At 37.2% G+C, this 18,026-nt stretch overlaps 1 protein-coding gene across 1 annotated transcript in view; it reads left to right on the forward strand.

Annotated features, from left to right (window-relative positions):
• The window catches only part of LOC108512769 (syntaxin-binding protein 4), a gene marked incomplete at its 5' end in the record, with an annotated part of 96,880 nt that extends 80,785 nt beyond the window's left edge, over nt 1-16,095 (forward strand). Inside the window, one exon of the mRNA XM_017848160.1 lies at nt 11,592-16,095. Within this exon, the coding sequence (XP_017703649.1) occupies nt 11,592-11,706 (115 nt within the window). The remainder of the gene's footprint in view (nt 1-11,591) is intronic.
• Nucleotides 16,096-18,026: the final 1,931 nt, after the last annotated feature.

An 18,026-nucleotide genomic window follows, 5' to 3' on the forward strand; every position in this document is an offset into this window, starting at 1 on the left:
TTTTTTTTTTTGAGATGAAGTCCTGCTCTGTCACCCAGGCTGGAGTGCAATGGCTCAGTCTCGGCTCACGGCAACCTCTGCCTCCTGGGCTCAGGTGATTCTCCCACCTCAGCTTCCCAAGTAGCTGGGATTACAGACACCCACCATCACACCTGGCTAATTTTTGTATTTTTAGTAGAGACGGGGTTTCACCATGTTGGCCAGGCTGGTCTTGAACTCCTGACCTCAGGTGATCCACCCACCTCAGCCTCCCAAAGTGCTGGGATTACAGGCATGAGCAAGCACCTGGCTTATTTTTGCTTTTAGTGGACACTGCCTAACACCCTTCTTCTGAAGATCTCATTAATTTGGGGGCTTTGATTCATTTTCTGTGAATGAGGAAATGTCTACTGACAAATTAGTAAGATCTAAGGCTCACTGCATGAGGTGTCAGGGCAATTTCTATGCAACTGACTTCAGACTAGATAAGGAGAATATGTGTAAGCTCCTCATTCTCTTTTGCCTGTATAAGAATTCTGGGCATTTTATTCTTAATGAGGCTACAATGAAGAAACCAACAAAGGACTTAAAAGATGAAATATGAACCTTTTTAAATATTTTGCCACCAAACACTTCTTAGCTGTGAATGAGTTGTAAAGTGTTGAAATTAACTAGACTGCACTTTAAAGCGGTAACCATCCATGTGACAACTGGTTGAGAATATTCATTACCTAGCACAGGGCCTGGTATTTGTAGGGATGATAAATATTTATTGAATGAATACTGTTGTTGGCAGTCTGCGGAAGCAATTGATGGGGGAAAAAATAAGCACTTTAGTAATCAGACAGAGCTAACTTCTAATGTTTATGCAACCACTTTTGAGTGTGACCTTGGTGGTGTTATTTCAATACTCTCTACCCTCTATTCTCATACAAAAACAAGGATAATAATTTGTATCTGTCTCCCCAGATTGTTTTGAGAATTGAGTGAAATTTGGGGTAAAAAGCACCTAGCAAAATACCTTGCACATAATGAGTGTTTATCAGCTGTTAGTTCCCTGTCCCCTTCCTTATTTTATACTATTGTTACTTGCCAATGGAGGAATTTAAAATGACAATATTTGTACAACTGCAGATGGAAACCAGTAACCAAAACCTACACCTGTGCCACTCTCTGGCCAGTCAAAAGCCCTGTGACAGAAGCAGAGATGTTGCGGTGATCATGAACCTGAGACAGCTTGCTTGGGATTTTCTGTAAATACCTACAAAGATATGTAGGAATATGAAGTACTGTGTGAGAAATCATCATGAAATGAAAGACCAGGCAACTGGCTTGGGTTATTCAGAATGGCAAAGCCCACTAAAATAAAAGGAACATCTAGACCTAAATATTCAGCATCAAAGCCCTTTTTCCCCCTCGTTTAACCGATGACAGGTATAACATAGGCATGAAGCATGTTTTTTTTCACATTTCATCGAGATATTAAAATAAATTATTTGGGGTTTCATAAAGTACTTTGGAAGCTCGTAACCTTTCTGAGAGTTAATTCTTTTATTTGGAAGGTATGTAATTTTCTTTGCTGCCAGGACCCTTTATTTAGATTTACTAACAAATACTTTTTGTCAAACTCTTTCCCTTCAAAATTTGGTTGCTATATTAGTCTGTTAGGGCTGCCATAATAAACCACCACAGACATGGCTTAAACAACAGAAATGTATTTTCTCACAGAAGTCCCAAGATCAAGGTGCCATCAGGGTTAGTTTCTGGTGAGATTCTCTTCCTGGCTTCTAGATGCCTACCTCTGGCTGTGTCCTCACCTGGCCTCTTCTCTTTGTACACACAGAGAGAGATATCTCTGGTGTCTCTTCTTACAAGGACACCAGTTCCATCAGACCAGTGTCCTGCCAACCCTACAACCTCATCTAACCCTAATTATCTCTGTAGAGATCCAGTCTCCAAATACAGTCACGCTGGGGATTGGAGATTCAACATATGAATTTAGTTCAGTCCATATAGTTGCTTCTCCCAAAAACTACTTTTCATAAGGTCCCTAGCAACTTTTTTTCTTCATTCAGTAGATTATATTTATTATAGTGTCATATATATATATAAAACTTCTCATGCTAAACGTTTAGCAAGTTTTAGGCAAATTGCAAAAGTTGATCCCAATCAGTTTTCCATTAGGCCCTAGTCTTAGGGGAAGAAGCAGCTTAAGGGAAGAATAGGGTAGGCAGAATAATGGCCCTCAAAAATGTTCACATCCTATTCCCCAGCACCTGTAAGTGTGAATATACTAGGTCACATGGTAAAGGAGCATTAAAGTTGCAGGTAGAATTAAGGTTGCTAATCAACTAACCTTAAAACAGGGAGCTAATTCTGGATTATCCAAATGGGTCCAATCACATGACTCCTTAACAGTGGAAGAGGGAGGCAGAAGAAAAGAGTCAGAAAGAGATATGACAGTGGAAGCAGAATTCAGGATATATTATGTTGCTGGCTTTGAAGTTGGGAGCCATAAGCCAAGGAATGTGAGTGGCCTGGAACAGCAAAGAAACAAATTCTCCCCTAGAGCCTCCAGAACAATAAGACCTGTGTGGGACTTCTGAATTACACAACTAGAAGATAGTAAATTTATGTCATTTTAGGCCATTAAATGTGTGGAAATTGGTTACTGCAGTAGAAAATGATTACAGGGAGTTAGAAGTAGAGGGGGGAGGGTAGTGGTCACACTGCTGTGTGACCTCAGACAGGGCTTTGATACTCTGAGCCTCAGTTTCACCAATTGTAAAAACTGTAGAGAAAATAAGGTCTGTGGGATTTATATGAAAAGCAAATTGGGAAATTGGTATCAAAGAATATTGTAAAGTACAAAATGCTTACCTGATGTAAAGTCTTACCCAGCTGCCACATACCTGAACATGTCTATCAAATGAATGATCTCAATATTAAGAGGGCCAGAGGTCTTCTTTGATCACACCTGCACTTTGTTACTTAGCATTGGTATTAAGCAGGTACCTCTATGAAAATCTCCATCCCTCTGTTGGGTATCTGGTGCCTAGAAACATGGCTTTGGCTGCATTCTCATCATTCCAAAGACTAAAAATTCCAGTCTGGTAAAATCACTTCTACAGTTTAGGGACCGAAGGGAAGGGTGAGCTGTTAGACAGGCCACTTACCATCATATTTATTTGTCTTTAGTAAAGTTATATACTCTAATAGTTAAAACAAGGTTTGCTTAGCTAAAAATAGTATTTGTTTGATGTAAATAATTTTAACAAAACCTGGAATTTGAGTAGATTGACATATAACTCCAGCTATATAGAAAATAAACTAGTCAAAATGGTTTGAATTATCACAGTGATTCAACTGTTACTTAAAACCAAATGTATGAGTAGACCTTTGGAAGTTACTTGGATATGAGAATATTGGTGAGAAGGACTAGTAGTGCTGGTTATTTGGTGACTTTGGAGCTATTTAAGTCTTATTTTAATAATGATCAATTATTTATGCATATTTCTTAATAATTTAGGACGGTACACTGGACTACCACATCTGAAGATTGCTTTATCTGATCCCCCATTATAAGTAAGCTTGTCTACCACTTTTGAGTATTTTTACCCAGTGATATAACAATAGTATTACATCCGTGGAATGTATCCATGCACCAAACATTTATGGACCTCCCTTTCTGTGAGCCTGACACTGGGGCTATAAAGATGAGTAGGACCCTTCCCTACCCTCCAGAAACTAACAGCCTATTAGACAAAAATAGATATATGAAGAATTTGTTGCTACATGATGTAAAAAATATGACTGCTGGCACAAAGCCTCTGACTCAGGCTTCATACAAGTACTTTTAATTGATGGTCATTCAGATAACAATTCTTATGCATTTCATGGTATATTAGTTTGTTTTCACACTGCTATAAAGATATCACCTGAGACTGGGTAATTTATAAACAAAGAAGCTTTAATTGACTCACAGTTCCACATGGCTGGGGAGGCCTCCTGAAACTTACAATCATGGCAGAAGGGGAAGCAAGCATCTTCTTCACAAGGCAGCAGGAGTGAGAAGTGCAACCAGAGGAAATGCCAGATGCTTATTAAACCATCTGATCTTGTAAGAACTCAGTATCACAAGAACAGTGTGAAAGAAACTGTCCCCATCATCCAATCACCTCCCTCCCTTGATACATGGGGATTACAGGTCCCTCCCTTGACACATGGAGATTACAATTCAAGATGAGATTTGGGTGGGTACACAGAGCCAAACCATATCATATGGCAAGTACTTTAAAATATATGTGTGTGTGTGTGTGTGTGTGTGTGTGTGTATAAAATACCTTTAGACATTTCATTTTATAATCAATGAACTAGTCAATACATCTTTAATTAATTTTACCGTGTAAAGCTCAAGAACCCCTTTCAGATGGTCACTTAATCCATTCCAGAGCCTCCCTATATATTGTTACTGACACCAACCCAGAAAACAACCTCAGTGAGGAGGTTAATATAATGGTTAAATTCTCAGAAGTCAGATTTGGATCTAGATCCCAGCTCTAACATGCATTAGTTTTATGACCTGGAATAAGTTATTTCACCTTTCTTAGTATCAGATTCCTCATATAGAAAATAAGAATGTAATTCTTTCTTGCCTTTAATATATGCTAAGGTCCTAAAATACAGTTAATTCCATTTAGTCACAAGTCTAAGGTGGCACTATTAGAAACAATCAATATTTAAAAGTTCATGAGAAAACTATAGAGGTTGATGGCATATTTTTATCCTATAATTTTCATCATAATGGAAGGCTTTTCTTTGTAACACTCACTCTCAAGTGGCTTTAGCATTTATACATGATGGAGTCAGTAATACTGACAAAATACCTCAAGACATTAGAGATGGTCTCATAAGAAGCCTCTCAAAGTCCCTTCCAACTCTGTGATTTTTACAAATCATTCTGTAGTATAATATATTTGCTTATATTTAAAATTTGAGGTGTAGTCATTTTAACTTTGATAGATAAACATAATATTAGAATCAATATAAATTAGTTGAAATATGTTTTAAATTTTAGTTTTTTTAAGGTTTTAAATTTGTTAATTAAGAAAATGTTTAGTCAGATGTTTATTAAACTTCTTTTGTTGATTAAATTAAGTGAACACCTGTATGGCTTGTAATGTAATTCTATTTTAATAAGAACACTAAAAATTAAAGTAGCTTCTACATTTTATGCACTTCTCGCAGTAGGAATTTAATATGGAAATGTTGACAGTGGTCTTATGAACTTGTTTCCAATTAAATTTAGTATTCGTTAATCTATGTTCTGACAGTCTTGATTATTGATATTTAAAGTAGCATGAAAATATATAGTTATTACTTATTTTCTGTATTTTAGAAAGATAGGCTTTTAGTTTACAGAAGTTGTACATATATTTATTGAGAAAGTAATAGTGATAGCTTCCTCTTGAAATATTCTCATCTTGCTTGACAGTGATCTAGAGTGATGCTAACTGCAATAACAAATCATCTGCTTTCAGTGGCTTAATACTCACAAATCAATGCAGGGATTCCTGGTTGATGGGTGTAGCTTTTCTTCAAGTGGTGATGTTGAGACCCAGGCTCCTCCCATTTCATGTCTCTGCCCTCCCCGATGGCCTCAGAGTCCTCTACATTCAGTTAGTGGATGATGAATGAGAGTAGAGAAGGCATTCCAGCTTCTTAAAAATCCCTGACCCACAAAAGATAAACAATTCTGTTACCTTCTATTGACATGAACTAATCACATGCTCACGTAAAGATGTGAGGAGAGCTGGGAAGTGTGGTCTCTGCCTAGGCAGCTGCCACCTGGCAGCAACTCTATGGCATGGAATGGAGAACATAAATTTTTGGTGGATGCTGTCAACAGGTATATGAGAAAGTACAAATATACCAACTATACAATCCTATATAATTGTTAGTATCTAATAATTCAATGTATAGGTATCAGTGTCAGTAGGGCATGTTCTTTGTTTTTTTCTGTTTTGTTTGTCCCATTATGATCAATTTTTAAGAGTTTTTTTTTTTAATTTTTAAGAGTTACTCAGGGCTGTACTCTGTCACTACAGAGTTGTTTCCTTCTTTGAAAAATTCATTATATTGGCTTTGTACCTGGCATGTTTTAGCCCTATACAGAAATCCAGCCTGTGGATATTATTTGAAAAAATGTAATTAATATTTTCCGTACTTTTTCCTCAGGAATTTTCTTCTCAGTGTTTATGTTTTACAAGTCTAGTGACAACAGTTTTTTCCAATGTTATACATAAGTAATATATTACAATAGCTTTAGATTCTTATAATATAATTTGATATCTCAGACCTAAATATTTTTTTAATTAATTGGAATTTAAGATTTTAAAAGATAAATGATTTTTAATAGCAATTACCATAAATATATAATAAAAATAAAATTTGGCCTCTCGACTGCAAAGATTTGGATGAGATCCTGCTAATATTTGATCAGAGCCTCACTGGATTTCCAAATGCCTAATTAAAAAATGCTCAAAGTGTTCCGTGATATTTACAAAGTTCACTAATGAGAAATATTTATTTTGATTTTAGTGGCATATTTCCAAAATTATGTAAGAGGATACTCCTTATATACCAATGGGAACAAAATGCCTGCAATTTTCTCTGAAACGTATTTTAGAATAAATACTTCCCATTACTAATTTGTAATTATTCTCATAACCAGTATTTATATAAGATTATATGCTGCTTTATCATGGTTTGGTTACTTTTTAATAATCTTATTGACAAGGCTCACCTTGTGTTCCTACCTTCTCATTTGTTTTCAATTGGGATTAGTTTTTAAGTATAAAGCTTTTGATGTCATTACTACTTGCAGTTTATGCCCAGTTGTAAAATTTTCCAGTGATTCAAAGTTACTGGTGCCTGAAACAAATTATATTAACATATAGTTACTTATTTGTCTTTGTTTTCTGGTTTATATAAATACTATATACATACAATTATCACCTCTCCCCCCAAAAATGACACTGGAAGTTAATTACTTTTGGCTCTTTATTCCACAGCTTTATCTTAAACATGATAAAATAGTATATGCAAATTCACAATGATGTATAAATAGTGCTATCTATGATGGAAGATTAACAAAAGAATGTCTTTCATCATCACAGACTGTTGTAAGAATGAATTTCTACAGAACAAGTGTCCTTTTTGTCTTTAAACCCTTTCTGTTTAACAGGTTGTCCTAATTTTTATTTTGAAAGAAAACATTTTGCTCCTTTAACTAGGAGGTAAGAAACATAAGGAGGGTAATTATAATGGGATTTAAATAATTCACTTACATTTCTATGCCAATAAAATAAAGCATGTTCTCTTAGGTTTTTTAATAAGCTCTAAAATGTGTCTTTCAGTTTACTAATATTATTTTTTAAAACACACAATACTGTTATCTTCCCAAATCGAATATTATTGTTTTCCAACAACGGATTTGGCAACCATTCAGAGGCAAATAGTATTATGCTTTTGAGATTTTCAAATATATCTGAAGTGCTGTTAACTGCTCTCCAAATCAGGTCAGATGCACTGTCTCTTTAGGAGAATTTGCCAGAGGTACTGTATGTTCAAATGGAAATTTTTCATGTTCCATAGTAAGCTTCATTTATTTTCCAAACCTCTAAATTTTTTATACTAAGTAGCAACATCTCCCTTTATGAACCATGGGGTCTTTATTAATTAAACAGAGTCAACAGGGCTGATTTATTCTCTCTCTTATCAGCTGAATTACCAAGCACACAAATCACAGAGGAAATGTTTTTAATACTAGAATGTTCTCCAAGCCAGTAAATCTGGGATTATCTCATCATACCGATTATGTCAAAGCTCTTTAGCCACCGTGCTCACTAGGACAGAAAATTGAATGGTATACACACAAATGGCCCCCTTCCAGCATCATAGGAAGAATTCCAAGTTTTTCTTACAATAATCAGAAATCCCTAATTAACAATAAAACTAGCTGTAATTATTTATTGAATGTCTCCTGTCTGCCAGGCACTTCACATGCATTACCTGAGTTTCAGAAGCACTGTGTCCCATTGGTTCTGGACATTTTTAACAAAGACCCAGGTCTGAAACGTGTGCTTGAAGCACAGAACACATTTCTCTGTTGCTTTAGTTTTATTTCTTCTAGTGAGTAGCTGTTGTAATTGCGTATTTGATGCTTAGGTGTGTGCATGTGTGTTTTTACGCATATACAAAAATACTGTAAATACAAGATTAATCAAGTTATAAAGTTAATCAAATTTTTTTTATTACTTTTGTATTTGGAGTAAGAGCAGATGTTGATTTGTTGATTAAAAAGCGCTTAATGAAGGTTACTGGCAAGGATGACCATCTGGTAGAACTTTCTGATATTCACCGTTCAGAGTCTGTAACTACGTTTTTTTCTTAGACATTTTCCTTCTGATTATTTTAAATTAGCAATTTAATGGAATGTTCATATATGGACAGTTGTAACATTTCAGGCATGAGAATGTTATTTATAAAAAGTCAAATAGCAAAGCATACTACCTGAACTTACCCTCGGGTAATCGCTCCTGTTTTTCTTCCTTCCCATCTCCTCCAATTATGGAACTTCAAAGGAGAGGAAGAAATTTAAGTGATTTAAATTATCGTCTCTTCTTTGGAGTAATATGTGCTGATAAACAAAGTATTAAAATATATACCAATATTTTAAAATAAGCAAAGCTGTCTCATCAAGCTTTTCCCTTTTAGTTTTAAACACATACTTTGAACAGGGCGATGTGTCCTCATTTCACCTTGCAGTGGCATTCCAGCCCTCTCATGTTACACTCATTAGTATTTCTTTAAACCACTTTCAAGTTAGGCAGCTTTCCAGCTTTATAAAGGCCTTGAAATGAAGTTAACCTGTGCCGAATCAAATGCTTTAGTAAATTTGGCCTCCATAATAAGAAATTCCATTAAACCATTTTAAAGGGATATTAGTAATGTGGATTATTGTCAAGAGAATAATGATTCCTTGTACACTAAACCACACTCTCAGGTTTTGAAACGATGAAGATGCCTGGGCCTTGTCACTTTCACCTTGATTCTTAAAGAACTGGAACCCTTTTTATGCCATCATAAAACCACTAGTAATCTTCTTCCATGAAAAGATACATTTTTAATATTTAAACAGAGGAGCTGAACAATTTGTGTAGTGGGGACATGAACAAAATGTGTAGTATAGGATTGAAAACAAACCAAACCAATAATAACAGTGGAACTTACCATTTGTACTACCTAACATTTTCAGTATTGTAATCAGTGGCCAATAAAGTGATGCATTTTTGTGATAGTTCCCAAATTGTGTTCTATGGAACACTAGCCCTGTGTTTGTTAACAGAGATATGTTTTTTTGTTTGTTTGTTTGTTTGTTTGTTTTGAGACAGAGTCTCGCTCTGTCGCCCAGGCTGGAGTGCAGTGGCCGGATCTCAGCTCACTGCAAGCTCTGCCTCCCGGGTTTATGCCATTCTCCTGCCTCAGCCTCCCGAGTAGCTGGGACTACAGGTGCCCGCCACCACGCCCGGCTAGTTTTTTGTATTTTTTAGTAGAGATGGGGTTTCACCGTGTTAGTTAGCCAGGATGGTCTCAATCTCCTGACCTCGTGATCCGCCCATCTCGGCCTCCCAAAGTGCTGGGATTACAGGCTTGAGCCACCGCGCCCGGCCCAGAGATATGTTACTTTGAGTAATATTTCATAGTCTTGGAGACTCATAGAGCACATTAGCATATAGCACATTAGCACATTAAAGTCTCTGGGAAATCCTATAGTAAAGAAACCTATTCAATTATGTCAAACTTATTTGACTGTAGAATTATATTCTTAACATAACATTGATTAATTGGTTGATTGATTGATTGATTGAGACAGGGTCTTGTTTTGTCACCCAGGATGGAATGTAGTGGATCATACCTCACTGCAGCCTCAAACTTCTGAATTCCAGCCGTCCTCCCATATTAGCCTCCCAAGTCAGTAACTGGGATTACAGGCATGAGCCACTGTGCCATGCTATTCTTCACATAACATTTATTTAAAACTCTTGGGAACATACTTTGGAAAATGTTACTTTATAATGTAGGAGGGAGGCACTTTCAGATCCACAATCTTAAGTAATCTTTATAAGTACTGGCCTTCAGATGCACTTGATCTAAGACACGGTGCTGCTTCTCAGGTTGAGTTTGGGAAGGACGAAGGCTAGGGAAACTGATCTAGGATGGATGAAGGCAGTGAGGTAAACCAGGGCTAGAAACAGTGTCCAAGGAGAAGAATCAAATCCTCGTCCTAATTCATGCACTTGGAGATGGGAAGATGGTGATGGATTTAGTATAGTCATCCAGCCAAAGGCTAGGAGTAGGACACTAAGTGTAAGAAATACCATCCACCAGGTTAAGAGCATGATTTCATGATGTGTCACCACTGGACATACCCAATATCTTTTGTACTTCCTTTCTCATCTCTGTTTGTGTTATTTCCCTGAAACACTTTTCAGGATGCTGGTCATCTGTTCTGAGATCATGTTAGGCCCCACAAATTCAGAGATAAGAAACACAGTTCCTGCCATTAAGGAGCTTTATATGTAGTAGGAAGGCCTAAAAATAAACCAGCATTTATAATTTAATGTAATAAGAGATAAGACCATGGGCACAGATTGGAGGATTCTTAAGGGATATTTGGTTTTTTAGAATTAATAAAGTTAACTTCTCATGGGAAAGGATTATGGGAAGGAAGAAGATATTGTTGGTGGGGTGCAGTGGCTCACGCCTGTTATCCCAACACTTTGGGAGGCCAAAGTGGGTGGATCACTTAAGCCCAAGAGTTCCAGACCAGCCTGGCCAATATGGTGAAACCCTGTCTCTACTAATATTACAAAAATTAGCCAGGTGTGGTAGCGTGCACCTTTAGTCCTAGCTACTTGGGAGGCTGAGGTATGAGAATTCCTTGAATCCCAGGGGACAGAGGTTACAGTGAGCTGAGATTGTGCGGCTGCACTCCAGCCTAGGTGACAGAGCAGGACTCTGTCTCAAAAAAAAAAAAAAAAAAAAAAGGTATTGTTGAGGAAGCTAAAAAAACAAAGTATTTCATTGAATGTTTACCAAGTGAGTAACAGTGTATGATTTGCCATTTAGAAAGTTATTTGGCTGGAGAAGAGAATGAATTAGAACTAGAACAGAGGCAGGGAGGCAAACCATTTCAGTGACCCAGACTATTTCATTGAAAAAGGAGAGCAAGAAACAGATTCCAGAGATGTTACAGGAAGGCAGTCATTGGACTTACTGACTGACTGAATGTCAGATACTGAAAGGAAAGGAGTTAGAGATGCTGCATTCACCTACATTCCTTTTTAACCAAAGAAAAAAGAAAGAAATGGTTTTCGTTGAAACTTAAAATGTGTCTAAAACTTATTAAAACTCTTGGATCTAGTTCTAACTGCTTCCTCTCACAGGGACTTTACTGGGGTAGAAGCAATGTCACCAGGATCAATACTTGCATGGATGAGTAGAAAGACAGTCTTTCAGATTCTAATTGCATTCTTGTTCTTCTCAAGTCACGTAACACAGACTACATCCTGGATCCATCCCGTGATGAGTGTCCTGAATCTGTCTCGCTCAGAGGAGAATGAAGCGGATTTTTCTAGAGAACTCCCCAACCAGAGAAGTTGATGGTTTTCCTTAGGAAGTGGAGCTACATGGATGACGTGAGCAGAGACACATAACATTCAATTCTGAGATGCAACAGTCTAAAATAGGAGTAAAGCATGCACTACTTGTTGAAGTGTGAAATGGAGATCTGGACTTTGGGTATTTTTGTAAAACTTTTGATATTTCTGTATACATTTAAAAAATCAATTGCCACTACAGTAGTTCCTTAAGAATAGTCATATTTTTTGAGATCACATATAATTAGACTTTATAATATATATACTTCTTCACATGTAATTAGATCTGTCTTTGTAATTTCATATGTAGTTCTTCATAGGGTCTCAGATACAATGGTTTTTATAACTGACATATAGAAAAAGTGTATGAACATAATGAAACACCTCGTTTATTTGATAGTTCACTAACCTTTAATATTCACATATTAGGACCGTGATCTTAGCAAGCTTTTTGGAATTTAAGGGTCACATTTAGACATCTCATGGGCTAATGAATACAACTTATATCTTTGTTGAGCTTTCTAATTTACAAAATGCTTTGCAGACCTCATTTTCTTTAAACCATACAACATGCCTGTGAAGCTGATCTGGTGGGTATGTTTATTCTTGGTTTTCAGTAGGGAAATAGCAGTTCAGAGAGAGGAGGTTCCCTGTCCCAGCACCGAGACTCACTCCTAAGTCTTCTGATTCCATGTCCAGTCTCCCTTCCCCGACACCCTGCTGTCCCCACAGAGGGAGGTCACAGCCCATCACGCAGGACACTGTGATTGTGTTGATGCAGCTGGCTCCACAGCTGTGCATTCCACAGAGATTCAGAAGGCACCTCTTCAGTCGAACATGGCCCCTCTATAACCCCACTATTCTTCTCCTATAAACCCTTCCCCCTTCTCTGCACCCAAGCTTTCGCCAAGTAGGCGCGCTGTTTGTGATATTGTTTCAACAGATTTCTTTCAGCAGCTCATGTTTTTCTAAAGTGAAAGGCGTGGTTTGTCCTGTTTAGGTTGCCCTTCCAAGAGGGATGGTTTGAGGGGAGCTGATGAGAAGAGAGGTATCTGTTAAAACATTGCTGCTCTACTCGAAACAAGATGGAAGCCTAAAGCCCAAGTCAAGCAGCCCCCAGCACTGCTGTGCAGTCCTAGAAGTCCTTAAAACATAGTCTAAGAACCATTCATTGTAACCATTTTATAGATGAGTAAACTGAGATCCTAAGTCTCCTAGTCTACCGAATTTCATATGGTGTATAATACAGATTTATATGGTAAAGATATATATACATTGTGCTCAACTATACATTCCTGAATACATTTAGGATTTATGATTTATGTCTTGAGTAATAATATAAAGTCAACTCCAGACTGATAGGTAGTCATTAGCCATGAGAAATGTTTCAGGATGGCTAGAGAAGACTTGTGTTTTGCCTGACAGCCATTTGAATGTTAGGAAGCTCCGGGAAGACAAGTTTTGAGAGAAGCCCCAGAGGGAGCTATCTCCTTGCACCCCCCCAAAGGTGAATGAGGTATTCTGTAGGTTAGTGTCTATAATTGTGAAAGTACAAACTTTTTGTTTTTGTCAGATTAATAGTATGAAATATCTCTCCCCCTGCTTGGAGAGTTTTCTAATTTGTTTCTAGTGAGCAAAACAAAGAAGGTGCTTGAGTCACCTGAAATCAAAGTACTTAGGCACACAGCCCACCGACAGAGATACCTCATCCTTTAACTGCTGTTTTGTACTACTTGCCTCCCTGTTTCTGTCAAATACCTAGTGAAAAAGGCCTAGAGAAGTGTAATGATATTATTTATTGAGCATTTTGTGTCAGGAGTGGTGATGAGCAGTTTGCATATATTTATTTATGATCTTCTTAAAACCATTCCATGAAATAGGAACTGTAATTATCCCCATTTCTAAAAGAAAAAACTTAGGTTTAGAGAGTTAGTAATCTTTGCCTAAGGGTCACAAAGCACCTATGTGTAGAAGCTAGGGTTCAAGTCAGATCTGTGATTCCAGAACCTGTTCTCTAAACCACTATGCAGAACTGCTTAGATTCATTGTTTATGGGTACAATTTATAAAAAGGCAGATTCTAGTTCAATGCCATAAGGAACTTTCTAGTAGTTCAAGCTGATAAGAAAAGCATTTCCCAGGAGAAAATGAAAGCATTGTCCCAGCAGGTTTCAGTCAATCTGAATTTCTTACGTGGGGAATGTTGCTGAGGAGGTTCAGTGTGTGAATGGACTGGACCAGTTGGCCACTCTCTCAGATTCCCTCTTCATAAAACTTGCGTGATCTCTAAACCATCAGGTCAATGCCATAAGAAATGTTCAAAAAAAACATGGTCAGGGCTTAGCAAGAATCCTTTTCCAGTGCAAACAGGACCCTCACATTATGTTTTGATGAGTAGCCAGTCTTTCTTTAACATCAATCAACCATAGCAACGTGGTCATCATGAAGTCTTCATTGACTCACTGGCTTGGATTTTAGGGTTAGAAAATCTGAATGTTCTTACGTCCTTCCATCTCACTTTACTAGAGTGCCCAGGTTGAGTCATCCTTACTCACTCATTCTCTCAAAATATTTATTGAGCACCAACAATGTCACAAGCACCGTGCTAAGCACTGTGGTGAAGTAGAACAATTGCTAATCATTTCCTGGGTTCCACTTACTCTTGATTTTAAAAAACAACAACAAAAAAGTTTTTATGTGGCCAGAACTAAACAGCTTCTTCTTAATTTTTGAATTTTAAAACTAATCTATTTTCTTTTTAAAAAATCAAGTACTATGGAAGAGATTAAAGTAAGAGATAGCCCATCTCACCTTCAAGAGGTAGCAGTCACTAATACTGTGGTAAGTGATTTTACTCAAAGGAAATCACACTATTAAGCAGCTTATTTTTGACGTGTTAATGTTGTGGTCATCTTTTCATGTCAATACATAGATTAATCTTTTATTTCAAATATCTACATAAAATATCACTACCCACATAACCTATAATTTGTGTGGCCAGCAATTTATTGCACGCTAAAATGTTTTAAGTTTTCTTATTACCAACAATGTCACAGTAAACATTTATATATTCATTACGTCCTTTTCCTCATATATCTTTGCACTCTTGTGCTAGTATGTCTATAGTGTGAATACATTCCTAAATTTCTTGATCAAAGCTAGTTCAAAGTTACATTCATTTTAATTTTGGTATATATTCATAAATTCTCCTCCATAAAAGTAGGACCAGCTTACATTACCACCAATAGTGTATGTGAGCCTTTTTTTTTTAATGTATGATAGGACTTTTTTTTAGTCCAAAGGTTCCTGTAGATTTTCTGGGTTTTTTGTTTGTTTTTTGTTTTTGTCCTTGGAAGAATAACCTACCTTCCACCAAGTCCAAAAACTTGAGATTTTTAATCATTAGGTTTTAGATTTCCTTTAGCAGCAGAGACTGACTTGCTGTACAGAGGGAAGTCTAGCAGTGACTAATTCACTATATGTCAAACACATCATTACTCTTCTCTTCCTACTTTACATGTAATGGTGGCGAGGACCAACTTTTAAATGAGCTAACTTGGGTGAGTATGTTCAGTAAAGTACCAAGCACAATACAAATGCATCTTCTAGTTCTTTGGGCCTCACTTTCTCTATCTGAATAATAAGGATAGTAACCCCTTGCCTTTTCCCAAACCAGTTCAACTCAGCAAACACTTCCTGAGCACCTACTACATGCCAGGCAAAATGTGAAATTTGTATGCTACGAGGCTAAATGGTACTGATTCTCAAAACAAGGAGCTCATAGTCCAAAACCATTTTTCTTTCTTTTTTTTCCCCTAAAAAACCTTTTAAAGAGGTAAGAAGTTAGGGGGTTGGTTGTTTATTAAGAACCCCTGAAGAGCAACCCTTTATCACTCCCTTAAACTTGAATAATTCCAAAATAATATTAACACCTCTTGACTGGAAAAGGAAAAAAAAGGAAGATGCCGTATGAAGAGCCTTTCCAATGATAAATGCAAAGCAGCTGTCAAAATATAGAGTCAAATGATACTTTCATAAAGTGTTTGAACAATCAGAAAATGTTATCCTTTTCTCAGGAGAAATGGGACATTTTATTTTCTCTGCTAACTGAAATGCAACTTTTGAAGAATCAACATGCTTGACATTTTACAATGGACGTAAAGAACTGAACTATTATTAAAACAACTTACACACTCTATTGCATATAACTTTTGAGAAAATGAAAAGAACCTTAAACAGAATGTGCCTGTGGAGCTTCACTTTAGAAATGAAATACCCAAGGTGTTTTAACTACAACTGTCTACATGTAATAGTGTGTCTGCATAATGATTTTGTAAATATTAACTACAATTCTGTGTTTGCTTTCTTGATACGACTTTTTACATTTAAACTTATACTGTTTCTGTCTACTTTTTTCAAAATTCAATTTTTACTTTTGGGAGTTGGGCTGTTCTGAGGGAAAGAGCAATCAGATCAATAGTTCTGTCCCCCATTCCATTCACCCATCATCCAATTATTCTCTGTATCACTCTACCCTGTTTATTTCTTTTACATTATCAGTTTGCTCTCATCTTGTTTTATTGTTACCTTCCTCAATAATGGGAGTAATAATGGGAGTCAGCTTCATGAGGGCAGGGATTTTGTCTTTTTGTATTCATTTACTCACTTACACACTTACTGAGAGCTACTAGGTGCCAGACACTTCACTGAGTAGTAGGGATACAATGTGAGATATATGTGTTTCTAGCCCTGTGTAATTCGTATTCTATGCATAGGCTATACAATTGAAATTAACCAAAACTTTTTCCATTTATTTTCTTTCTCCCCATTCTTTATCAGATATTTGAACTACTGGGCCGTTTAACATTCATTACGCTAAGAAAGGGTATGATATCAGAAAGCAGGAAAAAGCATATTCTTTTGAGTTTCCAAAATCTAGCTCCTTGGGGAACTAGAAAGGATTTATGATTTAGGGCAAAGATTTGAGAGCACATATGATGAGGAAGATGAGGCTTTCTTACTCATTGTCTAGGAAATAATTCCCCTGGCTGTGAGGAGGAGAAAAAAGAACAAAAATGTTGGTGGGGCTCAGAGAAAGGGACCTGGGCTTAACCTTCTGGACCAAGTTCCAGGGAGCAGCAAAACCTCAATGACATTTGTCCCCTAGAATGGAAATGACTATGTGTGTGTTTAGGTAGTGGAACCTTGGACAACCACAGTGAGCTTTCTCCAGCCCAATGTGGTCCAGACTGGAGGATTAGATTGATTTCTGTGAACCCCAAAGGATCACAGGAGTAGCAGTAACACCTGCTGGACCTGAATGAGGACTTTTCCATTCAATCCACATGTTCTCTCAATGGAAATCAATTCGGGCAATAACATTAGAGCATCTTAACCCAGAGTGCCTTAGCACTAGATGAGCCTCTGCTGTGGTCTGAATGTTTGTGCCCAGCCCTTAATTTCATATATTGAAACCTAACCCCCAAGGTACCAGTATTAAGAGGTAGCGCTCTGGGGAGGTGATTAGGTCATGAGGCTCCATCCTGGTGAATGTGATTATTACCCTTATGAAAGAGGCTTCAGGGAACCTGTTTGCCCCTTCTGCCTTGTGAGGATGCAGCAAGAAGTCACCATCTTTGAAGCAGAGAGCAAGCGCTCACCAGAAGCTAAATCTGCTGGCATCTTGATCTTGCACTTTCCAGCCTCCAGAACTGTGAACAATACATTTATATTGTTTATAAATTACCCAGTCTAAGATATTTTGTTATAGCAGCTCCTGAATGGACTAAGACAGCCCACAGAGTTGAGCAGTGACCCCAAGGAAAGGAAAGAACTGCAAATTGCCTGAGATTAATGTTGCTCGGATCATTTATTCCCTATTCCTAGTGTTTCTTTGTAGAGAGTGCTCCATTAAAGTAACCCTTTTAACCTGTCTCTGCTTCTTCCCTAGGCAGTGATTTACCTAACTGGTGAATTTAGGATTAAAAAAAGGAATACATCCTAAAAGATTTCTTAAATATATTCCCTTTTCTTTGTTTTATGCAAACATGGCCTATTTATTTTTCAAGTCTTTCTCATTTCTTACCTGGATGATTTCAACATAGGTGATATAGCTTCTTCCTTCTCTACCACACCTGTCCCCATCAATCTACCCGTCACGTGTCTGTCAGAATTATCTTTCTATAACACAAAATTGCTTCTATTGCTGCCTTGCTAGTCTTCAGTAGTTCCCTAGCACCTTCTACTATCTGAGCCCCTGGCTTCCTCTCTAGCCTCACTTCTTATCCCCAGCAGTTGATCAGATATACTGTTCTCTGTCTAGGAA

Source organism: Rhinopithecus bieti, unplaced genomic scaffold (genome assembly GCF_001698545.2).
Source record: "Rhinopithecus bieti isolate Rb0 unplaced genomic scaffold, ASM169854v2 scaffold_30785, whole genome shotgun sequence".
Lineage (NCBI taxonomy): Eukaryota > Metazoa > Chordata > Mammalia > Primates > Cercopithecidae > Rhinopithecus > Rhinopithecus bieti.